Below are 24,104 nucleotides of genomic sequence, written 5' to 3'. Positions count from 1 at the left end.
TCTTTTTTTTTTTAAACATTTATTTATTGTTGAGAGGCAGAGAGAAACAGTCAGGGGAGGGGCAGAGAGAGATAGGGAGAGAGGGAGACACAGAATCTGACGCAGGCTCCAGGCTCTGAGCTGTCAGCACAGAACCCGACGTGGGGCTCGAACCCCCGAACTGTTGAGATCAGGACCTGAGCCAAAGTCAGACGCTTAACTGACTGAGCCCCCCGGGCGCCCCCGCCATGTTTGTAGTCTTTCAGTGGCATGATTTCTTTTGCCCATTTGGAGTTGCTCCCAGCTGGCTCCTTTGGTCACATCCCATTATTCTCTGAGCACTTGCTTCCTCTTGGCACGGTGGGATGCTCCTCGCTCCTCCTGTGTGTTTCCTGCCTCAGCCCGAGTTCTCCAGGGAGCCCCGGTTCCATGTAGTGGAGAATGGTGTTAGAAACTACCATGTAGGCTCTGGGGTGCTCAGGGACCCCGGGGTGCCAACTGCTTTCAGGCCCTCTCAGTAGACAGAGCTGGGAAGTAGGTATACGTGTACGTGCGCCCAGCAGGTGCCCTAAGACACCGCCATCTGCATTCGGGTCTGCTTATGCCTATGCTAGAGCCCCGGCACTCCACCCCTTCTCCTGTTAGTGGCAGTGGCTTGTGTCTGTGTTGATTAGGGCTCTTGTGCCCTGTAGACTGCCTTCCCAGGCGGGTGCTCTCCCTCCACGCCCCTGCGCCTTCCCACCCTGCTCTTCAGCTGCCCCAGCAACCGGACTGACATCCTCACATGCCAGCCCTCCTCACCCCGGGCCTGTGTCTTTCTGTCCCTCCTCTTCTTCCTCCCTTCCCTCCACCTCACACCTTTGACCTTTCTCTCCCATTCAGGGAATTTATTCACTCACCTTGTTCCCTTAAATCTCAAAGTAGAATAAAGTAGCCTCTTGTAGTTAAGGATGGTGTTTTAATAAATAGCAGTTAAGTTCAACTAAGCCAAAAAAAAACCAAAAACAAAACCCAACTGTGACTTACCTGGGAATTCCCTAGTATCCCTAAGATTCATCTTCCATTCTAGAAATCATAAACCTCCTTAAAATGTGATTTACCACATACACACGAATTGAGGTTTATTATTTCCTTACTGTAATATGTGTGTAAAGCCTTTGAGGATTTTATTTATTTATTAAAAAAAAAATTTTTTTTAACGTTTATTTATTTTTGAGACAGAGAGGGACAGAGCATGAACGGGGGGGAGGGGCAGAGAGAGAGGGAGACACAGAACCGGAAGCAGGCTCCAGGCTCTGAGCCATCAGCCCAGAGCCCGACGCGGGGCTCGAACTCACGGACCGCGAGATAGTGACCTGGCTGAAGTCGGCCGCTTAACCGACTGAGCCACCCAGGCGCCCCGAGGATTTTAAACTTAGATTCAATTGCAGCCGTTTCCCAGGGAGGTTAGAAGTTTCTCCAGCAGCGCCCTCTGACCCCTTACCCTCACCAGCACTGGTTGGGTCTTTCCCCACCTCCCCCGTCATCTCTGCTTTGCCTTTTTCACTTTGAGCATTTTCCGTGTGTCTCCATCATCCTGTTCTTTTTACTGGCAGTGCATTATTCTTATTTTTTTAATTGTAAAACGTATATAATGTGAAATTTACCATCGTAACCGTTTTTAGGTGTGTGATTCAGTGCCATTAATAATTTTACACAGCTATGCAGCCGTTACCAGCACCCATCTCGGGGACCCTTCATCCTGCACACCTGAAACTCTGTCCCCAGCGAACACTAGCTTCCCCTTCCCCAGTCCCTTATTACTTATTTTTTATATTTCTTCTGGCCACACTGACTTGAGGTATTTGTATCATTTAACTGCTCTTGGGGTGATGCCCAGGAATGGAATAATTGGCCCAGAGTGAGCCCGCACGCGTGCCCCTCCCCTCACGGCCTCAGGAGCCCTGGGTTTCCATTTTTGTTTTGTTTTTGTTATTTCCCATCATTTCAGCCAGGATTTATGTTATTCTATAAATGGGTCTTATAATTGTGTCATTTGGGTTTTTTTTCATCACTAGCTGGGTTTAACATTTTGTAGCACTTTTTAAAAATTTCTTTCGAAATTTAAAAAATTTTATTTTAGATAATGTGTGAGTGGAGAAGAATCGGAGGGGGGGATTTGGTGGGGGGGGGAGAGAGAGAGAGAGAGAGAGTCTTAAACAGGGGTTCTGTCCCACGACCCTGAGATCATGACCTGAGCCCATACCAAGAATTGGACGCTTAACTGACTGCCACCCAGGTGCCCCTTTGTAGTGTTTTTAAGTGACGATAAATTTTACCTATGTTAGTGATCTGGTCTGTATTGCAAATAACAAGGGATCTTTTTAAGGGAGAAGGGCTGTGATTTTGGTTTGGTTTTATTACACTTTAAAACAGGATTAAATCTTTGTTTTAGAGAAAGTTTCTTTTCTCTGCCCGCCTGAAACAGGCGTATACACATCGCAGTGCGTCTTTAGACTTCCAAATTCCAGTACTGTGGGAGTCCTCAGCCCTGGAGCTGGTGGCCCTCCTGTGTGGTGAAGGGACATGTGTGGAGTCTGGCATGATTGAACTCCTCTTGTGCTCATGTGGGTCTTGTGTGATTACACACCTCTTGGAAAAATTATGCATTGGAAGATACCTCATCAGAAAAGGTTTATTTTTCACTCTGTTCAGCTTCGAAGTGACCTCAAAAAGAGCAGCCCATGTCACATCACTGCAGCCCTGGAAAGAGCAGGCCTGCGCCTGGCCACCTGAACGTAATTCTCTTGCATTCACAGGCGATGCACTTGGTGTACCGAGCCCTCGAGAAGGAGCCTGTGCCCTCTGTCCTGCCCCCCTCCCTCATCCCACCTTCCAAGAGAAAGAAGACCGTGTTCCCAGGAGCTGTGCCTGTCCTGCCTGCCAGCCCCCCGCCAAAAGACAGCCTCCGCTCCACCCCTTCCCACGGCAGCGTCAGCAGCCTGAACAGCACGGGAAGCTTGTCCCCCAAGCACAGTCTCAAGCAAACACAGGTACAGTGTCTGCTTCTCAGGGTAGCCATTTGCACGTATAGAGTCCCTCCCAGCAAGATGCACCTTGCGAGCAAGTAACTTGTGACCCCCAAAAGGTAACATTTGTGATTATGTTTTTAACTGTCATACCTTTTTTATTTTTTAATTTTTTTTTTTTTTTTTTTTTTTTTTGAGAGAGTGTGCACGAGGCAGGGAGAGGGAGAGAAAGAGAATCTTAAGCAGGCTCCATGCTCAGCACTGAGATCCCACAACCCTGAGATCAGGACCTGAGCTGAAATCAAGAGCCAGACACTCAAACTACTGAGCTACCCAGGCGCCCTTGGGATTACGTTTTTTAAAACAATGTTTATGATTGGTACGTTAGTCTGTTTGAGTGTAATGGAGTCCCATAGGATAGGTGACCATGACAGATATCTACTTCTCACACAGAAAACCTGGAGGCTGGGAAGTCCCAAGATCCAGGCACCGGCACATTCAGTGTCTGATGAAAGTCCAGCTCCGGGTTCACAGATGGAATTTTCTTGCTGTGTCTTCACATGGTGGAAAGGGCGAGGGAGCTCTCTAGGGTCCTTTTTATAAAGGCCGTGATCTCATTCATGGGGCTCCACCGTCATGATCTAATCATCGTTCAAAGGCTCTACCTCATAATACCTTCTCATTGGGGGTAGGGTTTTAACACATGAGTTCTGGGGAGGGGTTGGGGCCCAAACATTCAGCCCGTTGCAACGGGGATGCAGAATTAAGTTTCTCATTCATTTGCACACAAATACCGCCCTTCCTCAGACACCCTCAGCTGGCTCCCACCTCTGGGCTCTCTCCTCGTGTCTCTGTCCCCCTTGCCTCAGGTAGCTCCTCTGCTGGGCGGTGTGTTCCCAGATCACACCCCAGCCCCTTGCTTCCTGAGGCTTCTGCTCATGGGGCACCTTATCGGGGGGCCCTGGCGTGACCACAGCCAGCGTGCCCCGGGCTCTGTCCACGCTGCGTTGTAGATTTCCCACGCCTGGCTTGGTGTATAGTTAATTGTGTATCCTTGGTCTCCTCCCCACCCCACCTCACCCCACCCCCACCCCACCTTAGCTTCATGAGAACAGTTAGTCCTTGGTTAGAATCTCAGTGTCGGAACAGTCTCAGGTGCTTGGATGCTCAGTGAGCCTGTTGAACAACCAGCCAGCAGTGGAGGCATCTGTCTCGTCAGGAGGACAGCGTGGGGGCTCTGAGTCCCAGCGGGCAGCATCTTGTGTGTGAGAAAGACACATCTTGTTCTGGCAAATGCAGCATACCATCGAGGGCTCTTTTATAAAGAGGCACCTTTGAGATGATCTAAAACATGGAAGAACGTGGCCGTGAGTACATCCTGAGTCATGCCTTGCTCTCTGCCTCACTTGCGGCTTCGAAGGCGGAGCAGTGAAGGTGACAGGAAGAGGGCCAGCCAGCGCCGCCACGCAAGTTCAGATACGAACGATAAAAGTAGAAATGTGTTGTGTTAGTCTCGGCCTGTCAGTCAGTGGCGCTGTCAGCCAGGAGCGCCTGTGGCACTCCTCGGGCCCCCGTGACTTGGGGCGAGCCCCCACGGACGCTTCTGGCCTGGAGGAGGTGTCTTTGTGGTTCTTGGTAGGATTGCAGAGTGCACCTACATTTCGCAACAACCATCCGGAAAACTTGAAGAAAGACGATTCATTGCTCACAGGTCCTGCAGAGTGCGTGTCACCCCCAGGGCCACCACAGCAAGGTCGTGGGTAGAGAGAGAGTGAGCTCGGGCATGGGACTCTGCCTCTCTCGGGGTCAAGGGTGGGGGCCTAGGGTTACTCAGGCTCGCTCTTCATTGGTGAATTTAAAACATAAGAGTGGGAATGAAAGCAGGGGAAGGGAAAAGCAGGGTCACTCAGGCGGCCAGTTGTCTAGGTCACCCAGAGCTTTTTAGTGGGGACCGTCATGGGCTGGCCTGGCGCTTCCTAGTTGTGTGGCTGGCAGTGTGTTTATATGAGATGGATAGTTTTGAAATGGGTGCCTCGGCAATCAAAAGCTTAATGACAGGCACTTAAATTACAATAAAGAAAACCCCAAATTGTCAGGCACTGAACGCTACAGAAATAGACGATCAGACAGTGATTCCTCTTGCACGTGACATCATTCTAAAATTAAGCATTCTGCCTGGTGGTGGTTGGGCGGGTGCGGTTAGTGGCTCATTTTCCAGGAGCTTGCTGCACCGAAGAGTAAGGGTCCCATCAGGGAGGGCCGAGGTGGTTTGGTCGGTTGGGGGTTGGGGGGGGTTCATACTTTCCCCGTCACTGCCACGGCCGTGTGGAGAGGCACAGGTGATGGGGCTTCCCCTCTGGTTGGTGAGTCTCACATGGCTGTCGGTCAACAAGCCCAGCATCCAGATGGTCCAGTGTGGGCACCTTCAGCTCGGCAAACCACCAGCCATGCCCAGCACTTTGTGGACATGTGCAGTGACCGTGGGACTAGCCTCTGTCCTCCTTGGGGAGATAGACGATAAGCATAACCATAAACTAAGGAAGGTCAGATAGCTATGAGAAGCAGAACAGGGCCCAGCCTGGAAGCACTGAGGTGCTCCTATAGGTGGGGTCAACTGGACGATCACTGATGAGGTGACCTGAGCTGATCCCTGAATGACAGAAAGCCGTCGGAGGACTAGCATATGCCAAGGCTCTCAAGTGGGAACCTGTAGAAACAGGAAGAAGGATGGGGGTGGAGTTAAAGCAAGGGCCGAGGCTGGTAACTTGGACCCGTGTGAGCTATTGTTTTCTAAGACAACCTAGCCCCTTGTGTCTGCAAAATTCTTGCCAAGAGTTCTTATTAATTACCGTAGGTTAGGTTAGTGGTAATAGGTTTTACTGACAAGGAAGCAGGTGGGGCCAAAGTTGCTGACAGGTGCAGACTGACTAGCCTTGTAACCCAGATCCATGGTGATCTGGTGACTCTCCCCGGATCCTGGGAGCGTGCTGCTGATTACCACTAGACCTATTTTACCAGGGGCCTCTGTCAGGGTGGGGGAGGGAAGAAGACGTATGTCCCCTTCCCTAAGGATGAGGGCGCTGGTGGAATCACAGACATGAGATCGAGCAGTTCTGGGGACCCGCAGTCACCATGCTGTCCCCTCCTCTGCTTCTCTCACCTCCAGACTAATGCCACCAGGTCTTGTCCTCCCAGCTGACTACGGGGTGTAGGCACTTCCAGCCAGCAGGGTCTGTTCCCCTTTACTGGGGCCTGTGGCTGTCAGACCAGCCCCTTCTGGGAGACCCAGCTCTGAGGAAAAGGCTGGGCGTTGGAGTCTGGCCACCGACCTGCTCTGAGATCTCAGAAATCAGGCAGCAAGCCATTTTGTTTGCACAACGAACGTCAGGACTTTTGTCATCCCAGAGTGGTAACCTCTTGGGACCTGCGGAGCACAGAAACCATTGTCCCCCTCAGCTCAGCCTGTCTGACCCACTGTTACTTCCTCTCTGGGTTGCTTGGCGTCTGAGGTTTAGCTTGCTCCAGACACTGGATATGAAGGCAGCAAACTTCTTCGCTAGAGATCCTTTACGTGTGTCTTTATGCCTCCCCTGGAGTGGCTTACAAAATTCATATAATGGGACGCGTAAAACCCAGGTCTCTGAACTCTTGCTGCCTGAGCCCTTGCTGTTTGAATTTGGCCCATGGATTCTGATAAGTCCGTGGCAGGCTAAATCATTCTCCTCCCTATCCAAAATCCTGGAACCGAAATGATACGGGTAATGTGGTGTCCCTTGCTTCCCACCCTTGCTTTCTGGATTCCCGGTGCTTGGGTCAGGATCCCACTGGATTTGGATAACGAGGGAGACCTGTTCAGAAAAAGCAGATAAGGAGGAACATCTCTAGAAAAACAGATAGAGGCACTGTGGAACTTGGTTCGGAGAGCACACCAAAGGTCAGAGGTGATGCGTCTGGAATTAGCAGTGGGAGGGGCCCTGGTGCCTCTGGATTAGGAGGTGCCCGGGTCCCGGTGAACCCTCAGTGGCATTTGCCTTCCTCACGTAGACTTGAGCAGGCGGTGTGAGGGGTCACGCGTGCAGCGGGTGGCCAAGCCCCATGACTGCAGACATGATGCTACGCTGGGCTCTCAGATACTCAGCTCTGTCCGCCTGTGAGGGCCCTTGGGGGCGGTGGGGCTTTGTGGGTGGACAGCATGCTCGTCGGGGGCCCAGGCTCCTCAGCCAGCGCTAGGGGGCCCTGAGCGCCTGCCTGTCTAGCAGATGCCGTTTTCACAGGGGCAGACGTGTTCACTGCCCATCAGTGCCAGGTGGGACACCTCACGGGGGGATTGCCATGTCATGGGGACAAAGGTTGGAGTACAGAATCCTCAACTGTGGGCATTGAGAATACTTCTGGCAGCTGCAGAGAAGTGTTTGCAGGCAGAAAACGAGAGGGCCAGGAAGGGCTGGTTGGTTCTCAGGAGGCCGTCCTTCTAGCGTGGACCGTCAGCAGGGCCTTGCCTGGCGCACTTGAAGTCCCCTCCTGGAAGGAGGTCATTGGCTTCCCTTCAAGTCCCTTTGGACCTGCTGGGTCTCTACCTCCCTCTGAATACAAGGAGAAGGGGGCTGTGCGATGGGGTGGGACAGGTGCACGTTGGCCACCAGGCGAGGCTGACCGAGTTGGTGTGCACTGCTCTCTGCCTCAGTTTCCCTGTTTAGAGAGTGGGGCTCCGGTCTGCCCTCTCATTTCGTGGTGCTGCCCAAATGCACGGAGAGCATCCATCAGGAGCATGTGAAAGCCCTTTAATAGCGTGTGTTTATGGTTTATAGTCTAGAAGCTCTAGACTAATGGTTTTGAAACCCCTTTCAGCCAACGGTGAGCTGGGTGGTGCCGGTTGCAGACAAGATGCGATTTGACGAGATATTCCTGAAGACCGACCTGGACCTGGATGGCTACGTGAGTGGCCAGGAGGTGAAGGAGATCTTCATGCACTCGGGCCTCACCCAGAACCTTCTAGCACACATATGGTAAGGATGGGTAGCTGGATGTCTGCTCCCTCTGGGCCTCCCGTGTGGAGGTGATGGCCACGGGTGGCTCCGAGGGGCCCCGAGGAAACAAGCTTTGTGCTAAAGGAAGGGCGGGTGACCTTCAGGGCCTGGAGGTCAGGGCCTCCACCTCTGCCTGTCACTTAATCTTCAGCAGGCTGATCGGGGTGCCGAGTGAGGTACGAGTGTGAAGGCCCTTCCCCCGTATCCTGGGCATGTCAGCTTACTGCCTGTTTAGTCCCTCTGGAAAGCTGTGGGGCGATTTGCTTGAGTGTCTCGGGCGAGTTCTTGCTGGTTCTAGCAGGAGGCCCCGCCTTTGCCACAGCTAGTCAGGGTGCAGACGCATGGCCCTGCCCCTCTGGGGCGAGTGTGTGGTACGTCTCCAGGGACTCTAGCAAAGCCACCCTGGGCAGTGGGGGCTGTGGCCACCTTCCCTAGGAGGCCTGTGAAGGTCAGCGACTCCACTGCTGTCAGGGGGGTGAGTGGTCAACAGGACTCTGGTCCCCAGCCATGGGGACTGCCCCATCTTCACTTTCCTTCAGGGTGAACCAGAGCAGTCTTCCCAGTGCTGGGATGGCTCCTTTTGTAATTGGCCAGTGGTGAAAGTCACTTTCTAACTTTTGTCCTCAGGACTTAGGGGGCTTCACTTGGGAGTCACAGGGAGGGAATTTCTGTATAATTCTGGAGAAGTGAACCTCTCCAAGCAAGAGCAGTGGCATTTTATTTTATTTTATTTTATTTTTCTTTTAATTAATTTTTTTTTAACGTTTATTTATTTTTGAGACAGAGAGAGACAGAGCATGAACGGGGGAGGGGCAGAGAGAGGGAGACACAGAATCAGAAACAGGCTCCAGGCTCCGAGCTGTCAGCCCAGAGCCCGACGCGGGGCTCGAACTCACGGACCGCGAGATCGTGACCTGAGCCGAAGTTGGCTCTTAACCGACTGAGCCACCCAGGCGCCCTATTTTATTTTTTTAATAGAATTTATTGTCGAGTTAATTCACGTACAGTGTATACGCTGTGCTCTTGATTTTGGGGGTAGATTCCCATGATTCAACACCCAGTGCTCATCCCAACAAGTGCCCTCCTCGATGCCCATCACCCATTTTCCCCTCTCTCGCGCCCTCCCATCAACCCTCAGTTTGTTCTCTGTATTTAAGAATCTCTCATGGGTTTGCCTCCTTCTCTGTTTAAAACCGAACCATTTTTTCCCCTTCCCTTCCCCCATGAGCCTCCATTCCACTAACGAGTGAGAACAGATAATGCCTGTCTTTCTCTGACTGACTTATTTCACTCAGCATAATACCCTCCAGTTCCATCCACGTTGCTGCAAATGGCCAGATTTCATTCTTTCTCATTGCCAAGTAGGATTCCATTGTATATATAAACCACGTCTTCTTCATCCATTCATCAGTTGATGGACATTTGGGCTCTTTCCATGATTTGGCTGTTGTTGATAGCGCTGCTGTAAACGTTGGGGTAATGTGCCCCCATGAATCAGCACTCCTGGATCCTTTGGATAAGCGCCTAGTAGAAGAGCAGTGACAGCACGTTACTCAGTAGCTTGTGGAAATAGCTGCCCTTGGCAAGAATTCATAGATGTCCACGCTGTGACGGGAGGCCCCGACCTGAGAGAACAGGCTCTCCCTTCGCAAGTGTGTGACACCCAGGGTCTGTCGCCAAAACAGCTGGTGGAGGCCGACTGCTTCCGACAGGTCGGGGGCAGTCGTTCTCCGCCCCTTCAGATCCGGTGTCCCCTTTTAGAAACCGACAAAATGTGTGTGCCCTTTATCACCCTGAAGCGAACGTGCATGTGATTCAGAGGTAGCGATGCGGCGCCCCAATCGTAGTATAGGGACAGTCCCTCCACCTGCCAGTGACGCCACAACCTGGAAGCAACACGGTGAAATCACGAATATGCTTGGATTAAAAGAGGGAATGCGTAAGGAGCAGAGGGGAAAGACAGAACGAGCAAGCTCTGGAATCACCGCTGGGAGAGTAAAAGGCCAGTCCAGATTTGTCTGCGGGGGGCAGGGGGAGCGCAGATAGCACACCCAGAGGGACGGCAGGGAGGAAACAAGGACGGAGCCAGAACGCGCGTGTAGGCCTCCCCGGCTGGTGGCTGGCCGAGCACCCCGCCTGCAGGCCTCGGAGCCCACACTCCCTCAGAGACCGGGAGCAGGAGAGGGCTGGAGAGAAGAGGCCTCAGCCCAGGAGCAGCCATGGGCGAGGCGAGGCGGCAGGACCGACGCTTACAGGCAGAATCCTCACACCTCGCCCTCAAACTGCGACAAAAATGAAGACGTTTGTAAACCAGCGCGTGTCAGCGATATTCAGTGGGGTCTCCGTGCTCCCCGTGGCCCTGTGCGTCGGTGTTTGGGCCCGAGTCTGCCCACCACGCCCAGCTCCTTGGCTACGAGTTAGAGAGGTGTCACGAGGTCACGACTGCAGTGGGAAGTGAGACCGCCTGCGCAGTGGCCAGGGTGAGACAGTTTTGCAGATGCGGAGGCCTTGTCCTACTGCGTGAGGCTTTCCTTCCCGTAACGGCCAGCTCCTCCGTTACCGGGCTGGTTGTGAAGCTTCTCCCCCACCCCGGCTCCACGGGAGCTCCACGTGCCGCCCGTCTACCAGGATGCCCAAAGGCCACGTGAGCGGGGCCCCTTAGCAGCGAGGAGCCGTCCGGTGCAGCACGGCCGCGGGTGGCCGTCCAGGCCCTAGCTCCTCGTGACGACGACCCAAAATGCTGCTGCTGTCATCCCCGTTGAAAACCAGCAGCTCAGGCTGCTCAGATAACCCAGGGCTGTGGGAACTTGCTGAAGATCCAAGGGTGCATGCTCGGGCCCAGCTTTCACTTCCACCAGAGCGGCTCAGTACCGGACCCTCACTGTCTTCCGCACACACGCCATAAAGAGCCGGTTGCATTTCTGGTAATTGTTGATGAGGCCTTCCCAAAGACCCAGCACCTCGGACTGTGGGGTGGGGTTCGGTGGTTCTCCAGCCAGGTGGGGCCCCCCTTCTTGTGCTGACGGCCCCTCCTTAACCAGCCGTAGGGCCGGATGCCTGGGTGGCCGGTGGCGGGACTGCGGTCCTCGAGAGGGGTGGTCAACAGAAAAGGAGTCGCGGCTGTGCCCCGCTGTTTGTGTTGTCACTGTTCGTTTTTTAAATGGAGGGGTTCTGTGATTTGTACTTCCCAGGCGGGGCTGAATTCTTGTCTGATGTCTAATTAGCATCCCGCCTTCTCCCAGGGCCCTGGCTGATACGAGGCAAACGGGGAAGTTAAGTAAAGACCAATTCGCATTAGCTATGTACTTCATTCAGCAGAAGGTCAGTAAAGGCATCGACCCCCCTCAGGTCCTCTCACCGGACATGGTCCCGCCCTCGGAGAGAGGCACTCCCATCCAGGTGAGTACCGCTGGCCACATCCCTGTCATGCTCCTGTGGCTTCCCGCAGCCTGCCACCAGGTGGCGGCAGTGGCCCATGTGAACAGGCCAGTGCCCTGCTGTGGTAGCCTGCCTTCTCATGGCCCGGCCTTCACCAGGGGCTGGGGGTGGGGCTGGGCCACTGGGATAGTTTTCCGGCTGGGTTCTGGCACTTTTGCTACTTGCCCTAGTGAATTGGAGATCGTATCCCTCATACTAGCACCTGCTGGGTGGTGAGGTCAGCTTGTCAAAAAAAATTTTTTTTTGAAGTTTTATTTTTAAGTAATCTCTACATCCAGTGCGGGGCTTGAACTCACAGCCCCGAGATCAAGAGTCACAGGCTACATCGACTAAGGGAGGCAGGCAACCCTCAGCTTGTCAATTTTTTTTTTTTTTTAATTTTTTAATGTTTGTTTATTTTTGAGATGGAGACAGCACGAGTGGGGGAGGGGCAGAGAAAGAGGGAGACACAGAATCTGAAACAGGCTCCAGGCTCCGAGCTGTCAGCACAGAGCCCGACGCAGGGCTCGAACCCACAAACCATGAGATCATGACCTGAGCCAAAGTCGGACGCTTCACCGACTGAGCCACCCAGGCGCCCCATCAGCTTGTCAAGTTTTAACCCTGTGTCTGAATTTGGTTCCAGGATGGTTCAAGTTCTCTTGGATCAGGGGAATTCACTGGTGTGAAGGAACTTGATGATATCAGTCAAGAGATTGCCCAGTTACAGAGGTGTGTTAAAGCTCCTTCCCCTCGGAATCTGGCCCTTACACAGGCCCTATCCCAGCTTGTTACCACAAGTACCACAGGCTTGTGAGGCACACAGGTCGGCCGTCAGCAAGTTCATGCAGCAGAAGCGAAGCAGGGCACATTCCCCCGAGTTCCTGAATTGACTTAATGAGCTCGAGTGATGACATCCTCAGTTGGAGTCAGTCTGGGCTGTGGAATCTCCGGCAGGTTGTTGCTAGGTAGCCATAGGCCCTGCCCCCTGCCCTTAGGATGGGCCTTGATCCCCCTCAGCACGTAGAACGGCTGAGCCTCCGAGGGCAAGTTAATGGCTTAGGACCGACAGATAAACTGAGGGAGCCTTATGTGTCCAGGTCTCTGGCTCCTCTCTGTGCCTGCTGCCTCAGTCTCCCCACCTGTAAACAAGGGCTTTGGATGGGGTGTCTGTCCTCTCAAATCTGGCATAAAGAGATGCTTCCTCTTCAAAGCAGCATTCTCCCACCAGTTAGTTCTAGGAGAGGGAGGAGGGCCCAGGAAGCACCTGGCCCTCCATGGGCACAGTCAGCAGGGAGCGTTGAACCCTCCTCACCCCGGACACCACTCTGACTTCCTTTTCCCTCTGCTTGAGGGGCTCTAGTGGTCTCGTTGGGAGCAGTGCCTCATCGTAGCCACGGACTCGCTGATGGGGGAGGGGATGATGTAGAGGTCACGATCCCTGAGGGTCATTCCTAGGGACCAGCTGAGCTGGGTTCCGTGGGTATGGACGGAATTGGGTGTTGAGAAGTCAGCGTGGAGAGAATGCACCATGGCTGTAGTCCTGCTATCACTCATCTGTGCTTTTCCTGAATTCTTTTTCCGTGCCCAGAGAGAAATACTCCCTGGAGCAGGACATTAGGGAAAAGGAAGAGGCAATCAGACAGAAAACCAACGAAGTACAGGTAAGAACAGCCTCACCCTGGGCAGATGGTCTTGTCCTGTGCAGGGCCTGCCTGTCAGTTGGGGGCGGGGCAAGGGGAAGGTGGCCCCGCCCTTGCACTTCTGAGTGAGGTTTCTACCTTTCTTATAACCATAGACAGGGGTTTCTTTCTTCTTTTCTTTTCTTTTCTTTTCTTTTCTTTTCTTTTCTCTTCTTTTCTCTTCTTTTCTCTTTTCTTTTTTCTTTTCTTTTTTCTTTTCTTTCTTTCTTTCTCTCTCTCTCTGTCTCTCTTTTCCATTGAGCTATATAATTCACATAACATAAAATTTGCTACTTTAGAATAAGTAGTTCATTGTTTTTTTTGCATGTTTGGTGTGATCCTTAGCTGTCCCCTCTGTCTAGTTCCAGAACATTTCCATCACCCCCAAAGAAACCCCATGAAGTGTAGTCCTCACACTCCATTGCCACTGCCCTCCCCACTCCCCACCCCGGCAACTACTGATCTGCTTTGTGTCTCCATGGACATACCTGCTCTGGACGTTCAACGTGAGGCCTTTTGTGTCTGGCTTTTTTCACTCGAGTCTCAGTTTCTGAGGCTCAGACAGTGGCTGCTAACCTGTTCTCGGACAGTCCCGCCACCTGGAGTGTCTCCTAGCAGGTGGTGGTGACACAGAGACTGGGGATCTGGCTGCCTGGGCTCAGACCCAGTTCTCTGTAGCTGTGTGACCTTGGGCAAGTTACTGAACATCTCTGGGTCTTGACTGCATTGGTTACGAGAGTTCTGCTTTCCTGAGTTGTGGGGCTGGGAAGCAAAGTCTGGCACCTGTTCAGGGCTCACTCGGGCCGCTTCCTGCTCTTCTCCATCATTTGAGCAGAGGGGAGTCTGCATCAGGAGCAAAGCCATCAGCACTGGGCAGCTACACTGTTGAAGAGACCTGGGTCCCCACGGTCTCCAGTCTGGGTGGATAGAGAAAGCCCTGCCACTGTGGGGACACTAGAGGTGGCTGTGGTGCCCTGTGGGTGAGGCCGAGTCATGCCGCAGGGACCGGCATCCTCTGCTTGAGGACTCTGAGTATTCTGAGCTCCGAGCTGTGGCCGGAGAGGAGCCTGGCGAGGTGGTCAGGACCCCAGCTCCGCCGTGTCTCACCTGAGTGACCTGGGCAGGTAGCTCGGCCTCCTGGCCTGCATCACCTCAGCTGGCCACGAGGCTCAGCGCGCGGGCTGCTCACGGAGCCGAGAGCAGGGGCTGGCTGCCGGGTGCGCTGCGAGAGTGGCCGGTTCTCTCTGGACCACCTCCTAGGGCGTGAACCCGAGCCGGGGGAAGTAAGTACCATCTGACTCAGTTGGGCTCTCAGGGTGCTGGAGGGCGCGTGCCGCCGATCTGTGGGAAATGCCGTGGGAAATGCCGTCCGTCCTAGCTGTGGTCTGCGGGTGAGGTGGGGTGGGTGTGCCCACCCTGCCTCAGGACACTCATCAGTGCCTGCCGTGCAGTATCCAGACCCTTCTTTTCTGGCTTCTCACTCTGTGCACGTTGGCCGTGAGGACTAGGCCATAGGTGGTCTCCTGGAATGTTTTGGATTGGAAAGCAGGGACTGGCCTGCCTCTGACATGAAGGGTTTTTTGCTCAAATGAGCTTCGTCAGCTACAAGACCACCTTGTAAGCAAAGTGACTTTATTTCTCTGAATGTATGTATTTTCATCCTGTCATTTTATTCTCCCTCACATCTCTGATTTCCGCCCGTGTCCTAGAACTGATCCCCCAGACGTAGGTAGAGCCCACGCCCCGCCTCCATCATCTGTGTCACCTCACTCCATCTTTTTAGTCCTCTGGTGGAGCCGGCCTCGTCTTCCCTCCCGCCCGGGCCTGGGTGACACGGACACGTGGCTGGTTCTGCCTTCCTATCGCGTCCGGGTTGCCATGAACATGCTTTGGTTTGCATTCTGGTCCCTGAGGATCCGGGTGCTATAATGTCCTGTCGCTACCAAGGAAACCATCATGAGGTCTCTGGCGCCTGCTCCAGGTGATTCTGAGGAAGAAGTCAGGCCTGTGCAGAGACTGGTTCTGACATCCAGAGGCGCTGTCCTCTGTGGTCTGTGGCAGGTGTGGCCAGGCTGCCTGGAGCCCTGGCTGGTGGGCTCCTGCAGCCTTCGAGGTGCCGGGGTCCTTGTGTGCCCCGGCAGCCCCCCAGAGCTGGGAGGGAGCCCTAAGCCAGCCAGACTGGCTGTTCTGTGGGGGTGTCGTCTGTAAGCAGGCCGGGCTGGGGCCCTGCCGTAGTGCTTGATGGCACAGACAGAATACTACGTATTTTTTGAAAGTTCCCCTGTGAAAACCAGGTTTGGTTGGGGTTCCTGCCACCTGTCCCCAGATGGGTCTGGCCGTGCCGGCTAGCACAGTCTGTGGGTCAGGGCCCCACATGGAGTGCGAGTCCTTTGTCCTCAGGCTACTTAAGCAGCAGAAGCTTCAGCCCCCACAGCTCTGTTCCCATTGTGCCCTTTCCCTGTCCTCCTGGAGTCTTTTACCTCTATTTCCATCGCTGTCCTTCTGGTGAGCATCCGTAGTGTCTGCCTGGTTTTTCCTTCCTTCCTTCCTTCCTTCCTTCCTTCCTTCCTTCCGCCAAAATCAAGAGCTGGACGCTTAACCGACTACGCCACCCAAGCATCTTTTCATGTGCTTATTGGCCATCTGTGTACCTTTTGAATAGACATTTCTATTCAGACCCTTTGACCATTATTAATTTTTTTTTTTTTTTTTTTTGTCTTTTGATAGCTGAGTTGTAAGAGTTCTTTATATTTTCTGGGTAGAATTTCTTCATCAGATATGTGATTTGCAAAAATTGTGGGTTGTCTTTTTACTTTCTTGATAGTGTCCTTTGAAGCACAAAAGCTTTAAATTTTGGTGAAGTCCAGTTTATTCCTTTTTTTTTTTTTCTGCTCTTGCTTTTAATGTCTTACTTAAGAACTCATTGTCAAATTCAGGGTCACAAAGATTTTACCCCATGTTTTCTTCTTTATTTTTTTTTTTATTTTTTTTAAACGTTTATTTATTTTTGAGAGAGAGAGAGTGCGAGCAGGGGAGGGGCAGAGAGAGAGGGAGACACAGAATCCAAAGCAGGCTCCAGGCTCTGAGCCATCAGCACAGAGCCGGATGTGGGGCTCGAACTCACGAATCAAGAGATGGTGACCTGAGCCGAAGTCGGACGCTTAACCGACTGAGCCATTCAGGTGCCCCTACCTTATGTTTTCTTCTAAGACTTTATTGTTTTACCCCCTACATTCAGATCTTTGGTCTGTTTTGAGCTAATTTTGGCATATGGTGTGAGGTAGGGATCCAACTTTATTCTTTTGCATGTGGAGATCCAGTTGTCCCAGCACCATTTGTTGAAGAAACTGTTCTTTCCCCGTTGAACAAATGCCTTGGCACCCTTGTCGACTGTCACTTGGCCCTCGATGTGTGGCTTTATTTCTGGACTCTCTGTTCTATCCCATTGTTCCACATGCATTTCTCTTTAGGTCAGTACTATGCTGTCTTGATGACTATAGCTTTGGATAGGCATATGTCATTTTATTGTGCTTTACAGATTCTGTGTGTTTTGTTTTGTTTTTGTTTTACAAATTGAAGGTTTGTGGCAACTCTCCGTCAAGTGAATTTATCGGCACCATTTTCCCAGTAGCATTTGCTCACTTTGTGTCTCTGTGTCCCATTTTGGTAATTCTCGCAATCTTTCAATGTTTTTCGTTATTATTATATTTGTTATGGTGATCTGTGTTCAGAGATTACGACTCCCTGAAAGCTCAGGTGATGATTAGCATTTTTTAATAATAAAGTATTTTTTAATTAAGGTGTGTACGTTGTTTTTTAGACATAACACTGTTGCACACTTAAACTGTGGTGTAGTGTAAACATAACTTTTGCATGCACTTGGGAACTCAAAAATTCATTTGACTCACTCTATTGCAACACGTGCTATATTGCAGTGATTTGGAACCAGACCCACAATATATCTGAGGTATGTCTGTAGTAAGTTTTGAAACTGAAAAGTAGAAGTTCTCCAACTTTTTTTCCTTCTCCTTCGAGATTGTTTTGGCGTTTCCAAATCCCTTGCATTTCCTTATGAATTTTGGCCTCAGCTTGTCCGTTTCTGTGCAGGAGCCAGCTGGGGATTCCAGGGGCGTTTGAATTAAGTCTGCGGGTTCTCTGGGTTATTTCTTGGTTCTCTTTGCTCAGACATCTCCCACATTCTGACCCCAGCTCCCATCCTGATCATGAGCTGGGTCTTCGTCCCCATTGGGCTCTTGGATTCCCCCTCCTTCGTTACAGAATGAGGCTCAGATTCCTTGATGTTTCAGGCCACCACAGCAGGCCTGGCCCTCTTCCCTGCTCTGTGTCCTCTTCCTCCGTCACTTGTTGTTCCCTCAGATGTGGCAAACCTGTGTCTGGGACTCCCTACCACCATCCTCTTCCCTTCCCCAGACTTGAACACTGAAGTTCCACTTCTTGAATTCAAGGTCAGGGGCAGGGAGACTGGGGAAGAGAGGGCCTAGCTCCGCAGCATAACTCAGAGGTGTGTTTTGGCTGTCTAGAGTGGCGAGAGCCATGACATTTTCGTCCTCAAGGCAGAGAGGAGGCCCTGTGCCTGCTTTGGGTTTTCTCCTAAAATGGCACCAGCAAAGCCCCAGCCGGCCCGGCCCTGGGGATCGGCCTCATCGTCTCTGTCCTCCCTGACCCCCAAAGGTCCCCTCAAATCTTTCCCTTGCTTTGATTCTCACGGCCACCATCTCCTCGTGGCCCAGGTCCCCTCCCTGCTCCTTTTGTCGGTCTGTCAGAGATGTCGTCAGTTAGCTCCCACGAGGCCTTCCAGAAAGGTCGCGTGCGTGTTCTTTCCTTCCTGTTGGCACGAACGCCAGAATGCAGCATACACATGTGCTTGGCCACGGGCTTCACGTTGTAACTCGAGTATGAGGTGCAGCTTCCTTTAGGGTACGAGCACGCCGCAAGTTGTGAGCCAGGCCTGCCTGGTGGGAATTTACTTGGTTCCCAGGTTTTGCTCCCACAGACTGCATGTTTTCACGTGCACCATACACCCCCAGGGTGCTCTTCCTAGGGGTGTCCTGGTCGGGTCTGAGGGTACCTTTACTGGCCGTCTGGGTAGATACTGCCGATTTGGAGCAACGTCAACAGTGGAGAGTCATCCTGTCCCACGCTCATACTTGAACGTCCTGCGGGGGCTTCCTGCATGGCCCTGCTTCCTTTTGCTGGAGCTGGAGCCCCACACCCCCTTCCCCACTTCTGTGCAGTGTCAGTCTGGTCTCCCTGTGCCCCCACCCCCCGCCCCGAGTCCACCCAGCAGCACCCGTACATTCTGTCGGTTCTGTTCCTCCCAGTTTGTTTGTGTTTGGGTGATGCCTCTCCCCTCCCCACCCCTGACCACATGTCACCAGATAGCTGTTCTTGGTGGGACCCAGCTACTCTCCCGGACCCTGGCCACTCTTAGGCCATCAGTAAATATTTGCCAAGGGACTTAGTGAGAGGTCACGCCACGGCCGCCAACTGAGATGCACACATTTACAGCAAGTGTGCACAGGATGCCTGCTGACGGGCAGGGGCCGGTCTCGTAGGACATCCAGGGGGCTCTAGCCCAGGCTGAGACTGCTGTCTTGGACATGCTCCCCATTCCCCATGCTCAAGTACATTGACTGAACTCTTCCCTAGGAATTGCAAAATGACTTAGACCGGGAAACGAGCAGTTTGCAAGAGCTGGAAGCTCAGAAGCAGGACGCCCAAGACCGCCTCGACGAAATGGATCAGCAGAAGGCCAAGCTCCGAGACATGCTGAGCGACGTCAGGCAGAAGTGCCAGGACGAGACTCAGATGGTGAGTCTCACGCCCAGCATGGCGGGGGGGGGGGGGGGGGGGGCTTCCTGTGGGCTCACGACGACCTGGAAACACAAGGCTGAGGCATCCTGCTGGTTTAATCGAGTTGTGGACATATCATTTGAAAAAGTGTCCAGGCATCTGTGGCCTGACCTCAGTCTCACCCACCAAGTCATACAGTGAACGGCCTTGGTCCCCCTAACCTCACCCTGGCTGGTGCCTCACGGCACCCTGGGGCCAGCATGCTCCTCCTCCGCCCCTGCCACCGTCTGGTGTCTTCACTGCTCATTATAAACCGGGGAGGCTGCAAGCTCAGCAGATTGAAAGCCCTCATCCCCTCCTCTGAGGCCTTGCACGGGGATGTTTAGCCCCTGAGAGACAGGTAGACTGCCTTTGCTTATCCCAGGCCTCAAAACTGACTTATTCCAAAATTGACTTTCTGTCAGTTCCATGGGCATTTGCACGTCTGCCTTGTTTCCTTCTGTTTTGCAAGTGGAGAGAGGGCCCTGGAAGGAAGCCCAGGTGTCCGGCCATCAGGCAGGTGTCTGCCTCACTGGGTCTGCTTGTTCCAGTGATGTGAATTAAGACTCCTCCTTTTGTCATATTTCATCTCATTTCAGATTTCCTCGTTGAAGACCCAAATCCAGTCTCAGGAATCTGACCTCAAGTCCCAGGAAGACGACCTGAACCGGGCCAAATCGGAGCTGAACCGATTGCAGCAGGAAGAAACCCAGCTGGAGCAGAGCATTCAGGCGGGGAAAGTTCAGCTGGAAACCATCATCAAGTCCCTGAAATCGACGCAGGACGAAATCAACCAGGTATCTCCCTGAGGGCGGGGCCTTGCCTCTGCTGGTGGCCGGGGGTCTTCTGGGGCCTTCTTGCGAGCGGAGCAGCTGCGGTGAGCTGTCACGTCGGGGTGTGTGACCAGCCTGCACAGAGGCCGCTTGTTACCTTGGCTCTCACCCAGCCCGTTTATGTCAGGCCCTCTTCTTAGAAGCTGTCGTCCTGGCCTGGAGGTCAAGCACCCAGTGTCCCGCAGCGTGTGCTCCGGCATCACGTTGACTTTGGCCTGCGGGCTGTTTGCTGTGCCTCACTGTCCTTCCACTTCCCCACCTGGGTGCACGTCCTCTTTGGGGAATGGGCAGGGTCTGTGTGAGGACTTCAGTGGCTCCTTTGGAGAGAGTCTTGGGTGTAGAAATGCTCTCCCCAGCACGGTTCTCAGACCAGCGAGAGGGACAGAGTCCGAGACGTTTTCCAGCACCTCTCTGTCCCCGTGCCATCTGAGGACTGGCACATTGCTGAGGCCCACCCTGTGATGAGCATCACCCCATGTGGGGCCCTGTTCCAGTTCTGCAGGCTGTCTGGGCACCCCATCTTTATCCCGCTTTGGTGTGAAGGCCCTGGGGCCTGCAGCCGCTGCTCGCCAGCAGAGGGCGGGCTTCCCTCCCGCTCCCCTGTATGTAACAGCCCAAGGCCTCCTTGCCGGCCCTTGGGTGTCCCATCGACAGACGGGCGTGATGCTTGCCCTTGGCACTATTACAGTGGCCAGCTGTGCTTCCTCTCTTGACCGACTCGATCCCTTGCTCTTTTTGCCAGGTTGCAGACAATAGTTGATCGCAAACACGTACGCGGGATTTCATTCCCTGTGTTGTGTTTCATTGTTTCTTAGATCTGAGATTATCTTAGGTCTTTTCCATCCGAGCAATTGGAGTTTGTGTAACATAGACAGGATACAAGCCATGCACGTATGTTAGTAATAATAGTAATAGTGATGTTCACTGCCATGTATTAACGCCCACCCTTCCAGATGCTACAGGAGGTGTTTTACCCATCGCTTCCTGTGGTCCTTTTTTTTAAAAATTTTTTTTTTAACGTTTTATTTATTTTTGAGACAGAGAGAGACAGAGCATGAACGGGGGAGGGGCAGAGAGAGAGGGAGACACAGAATCAGAAACAGGCTCCAGACTCTGAGCCATCAGCCCAGAGCCCGACGCGGGGCTCGAACTCACGGACCGCGAGATCGTGACCTGAGCTGAAGTCGGCCACTTAACCGACTGAGCCACCCAGGCGCCCCTCTGTGGTCCTTTTTGGAGAAGAGCTAACAGAGAGGTTAGGTCACTCGCCAGAGGTCACACAGTGTCTCACACAGGATGAGACAGTTAAGATAACATTCCTGGTCTGTCTGACTTCATGGATTGTCCTCCTTTCCCCGGCCTCACATCCCTGTCCAGGACAAGGAGCAGTGGACAGGGTGATAAAACCCCATAAAGGGGAAACGTTTACTATCACTTGGAACAGATCGTGAACGTGGATTTTTACCAATTTCAGTTCTTTTCAGAATTGACAGATGTTTGTTTGAACACAGGCCGCTCTCAGGGGTCAGGGATATAAAGAGGCCTCATGGGGCAGCAACAAGGACCTCGTGGTTTACAAGTCGTGTCACTTGGGATCCTCTACTGTGTAGGCGAGTAATTCAGTTCCCCTTGTGAACGGAGTTGGACAATAAGGTTGGATGTTAGGAGGAAAAAAATATCTCTCCTGACACCTTTCCCCTAAACCCCATGTGATGTCAGCAATCTTTGTCGTGTAGGCAAGAAGCAAGCTGTCCCAGCTGCATGAAAGCCACCAAGAAGCCCACAGGACCCTGGAGCAGTATGACGAGGTGCTCGACGGGGCCCACGGTGCCAGCCTGACCAACTTAGCCGACCTGAGCGAAGCCATCTCCCTGACAGAGAGGGGCGGTTTTGGAGCCATGGTAAAGGTTGAATAAGCGTATTGCAGTCCTGGGATTAGGTCCCATGTTGGGATCAGAGAACGCCCTGCTTGCTGGATCCGGCACTCGCCAGCCTTGATTTTGTCCAAATGCAGGGTGTTTCTTGTTTTCGCTGCTGCTTTGCGTGTCCACACAGGCCCCGCAGCCCGGGGTACGTGGCTGTGCACCATCCTTGCTTCCCGGACGAAGCCAAGGATAGGCCTGAATCCTTTGTAAGACCAGTGTTTAAAGATACTTGTCTTCGGTGAGCCAGCCACCCAAATTCAGAGGGCTTTCCCAAACTTAACCAAAAGTGGATCAGGCTCACACATGTGAAACCCTACATCCTACTAGTTGGGGGCGGAGGGCGGGGCATGGGAGAAATGTGTGTGTGTGTGTCCGTGTTCCCACAAGGAGCACCTTGAAAACCAAATGTATTTGTGAAGATCAAGACAAATGACAGCCCTTTGAGGCACTGCTGTTTGCCCTGTGAACTGGCCCCTCTCCTGCACTTTGGGGTGTGCTGAAAACCTGGGCTCTTATGACCCCGGGGGCCTTGATTAAGTCCCAGGGTGCTGTGGACTCGGGCTGCTGACATCCAGCCAGTGTCCCTTTTTCCCCATATCATCATGTCCCCTTTTTCCTGCCAGCGCCCGCCCTTGTGGCCGAGCCCCAGCGTGTGCCATTTCCGCTTTAGCTTGGCCGATGACAGCATCTTTGTGCTCCTGACAGAGTCGATGGGATGCTCTTGGTCTCGGTGGTTTCACTGTGCTCTGCTCCCAAAGCCTTTTGACCTCTCACCCCATGTTGCTGCCCCCTCGTCCGGGGCCACTCCTCTGAACTGTCTTGCTCCTGGCCCTGGGCTTCATGGATTCCTTCTTCTTCCTGTAGTCACACAGCTTCTCTCTGTCTCTCTGTCTCTCTGTCCCTCTGTCTCTCTTTCTCAACTTGAGTCTTGGCTCTTCACGTTCATTTCTTGACCTGTTTCTTTCCTCAGTAGCCAAGTAGTCAGTCCTAAGAATTTATGGGGAAGCTTATACCTCCTTCCCCGAATCGCTTAGAAGATGCTGTTGGTGTCCTCATCTGTCTCCTGTCTTGGGCCCTCACTGCCTCCCTCTGCCGCTCACAGATTCCTTTTCCTCACGGAATTGTAAACGGGTGAATTCCGTATCTGCTCTTGATCCCACCGTCAGCTTGATTGTCCGAGTTCAGACTACGACTGTCCACTCTTCGTTCGCTGGGTGAGACAGAACTGCCCGCTTGGCTGGCTGGCCGCTCAGTGTGTGCATTTCAGCTTCATGACCCTGATTTTACTTTTCCCGTCTGTCACTGGCCCCCTCGCACAGCTTTCCGCTTGCCCTCCTTCATCTTGGTTTGTGGAACAGCTTAAACCCTTTTGCAGGTTCGAATAAGATTGGTTTCCTGGATAAAAAGTTGGCAGTTTGCAAGTGGCCAGTGATTTTCCCTCCCCCCGCCCCCCACAGATTTTTCATCTTTTCCTCATTTCTGTTCATCTTGTGAGCGGGGCAAAGTTTACATGATAGGCAATTCATTCTGGAATGTCGATGTCAGATATGTTACATAGCAACTTGCAACCGGTGTCTGAAAAACTATATTTATCTTGTACAAATACAGTTTTTAAAGCATTTTTCGGTTTGTTTCCTTTTCTTAATAAACACTTCGAAGAGGGCTTTTTGTTTACTCTTGAATGTTTCGAGACTGCTTCAGAGAGCAATTAGTTCTCTTTGAGGTGGGTGACAGTGAGGGGTTTAGTTCCCTGAGAATACTGTAACCAAAGAGGGGCATCCAGAAGTTTCTACAGCTGGGCAGGTCTACTGAAGTCACTAACTTTAGTTTTCAGCTCATACCGTGTTACTTTGTCCCAAAGACTGAGGCTTCTTAAAGCCAGATTTATTTCTTGTCTCTCATCCGACGATGATACTGGCCTCTGGCTCTTGAAGGCAGCACTCAACCAACCTGTCTAGTAGGAAAAGGCAATAAATCATCCCCGACTTCAGCCTCGCCAAGACCTTATCATGAAAGATTGGTTTGTCATCTCATCCAGCCCCACTGGCGTGCTGGAACCATTTTTATTGACTTTCCAGAGCTGATTATTAAATAGGAATTTTGTAACCTGATTGTTTAACTTTTGGTGACTTGAATTCAGCCACAGTGGGAGTATTTGCACCATGGGAATTGACAGGACGAAGTTGCCAATCAGGGCCTTTTTTTTTTTTCCCCCAGAGAGCTGGTTCACCAGCACACTACTGCCCAACCCCTAGCTAAAGGGAAGGAGAGTCACAGAAACTCCTTTCAGAGTTGTCACATCTGTTTCTTAAGAAGTGCAGAACTCAGGACTAGTTACTGAACTCCACGTTCAAGGTATTTTACCCTCTGCTAAGGGACC

The 24,104-nt window shown here is 52.5% G+C and overlaps 1 protein-coding gene across 12 annotated transcripts in view; it reads left to right on the top strand.

The window, feature by feature from the left end:
• EPS15L1 (epidermal growth factor receptor pathway substrate 15 like 1) overlaps nt 1-24,104 on the top strand; it is a 98,079-nt gene that overhangs the window by 37,777 nt on the left and 36,198 nt on the right. For 11 of the 12 annotated variants that reach the window (XM_047828643.1, XM_047828688.1, XM_047828649.1 and 8 more), the window contains exons 9-16: nt 2,778-3,011; nt 7,836-7,993; nt 11,257-11,413; nt 12,078-12,163; nt 13,023-13,095; nt 18,784-18,945; nt 19,566-19,763; nt 21,536-21,700. In XM_047828643.1, the coding sequence (XP_047684599.1) occupies nt 2,778-3,011; nt 7,836-7,993; nt 11,257-11,413; nt 12,078-12,163; nt 13,023-13,095; nt 18,784-18,945; nt 19,566-19,763; nt 21,536-21,700 (1,233 nt within the window). Of the gene's footprint in view, nt 1-2,777; nt 3,012-7,835; nt 7,994-11,256; nt 11,414-12,077; nt 12,164-13,022; nt 13,096-18,783; nt 18,946-19,565; nt 19,764-21,535; nt 24,080-24,104 lie in introns of all 12 variants that reach the window. The other variant, XR_007145979.1, reaches the window with a different exon arrangement.

The sequence above is a fragment of the Prionailurus viverrinus genome, chromosome A2 (assembly GCF_022837055.1).
Source record: "Prionailurus viverrinus isolate Anna chromosome A2, UM_Priviv_1.0, whole genome shotgun sequence".
In the NCBI taxonomy this organism is placed as follows: Eukaryota; Metazoa; Chordata; class Mammalia; order Carnivora; family Felidae; genus Prionailurus; species Prionailurus viverrinus.
Note: the sequence above shows the minus strand (reverse complement) of the source record. Positions and strands in the feature narration are given on the sequence as shown.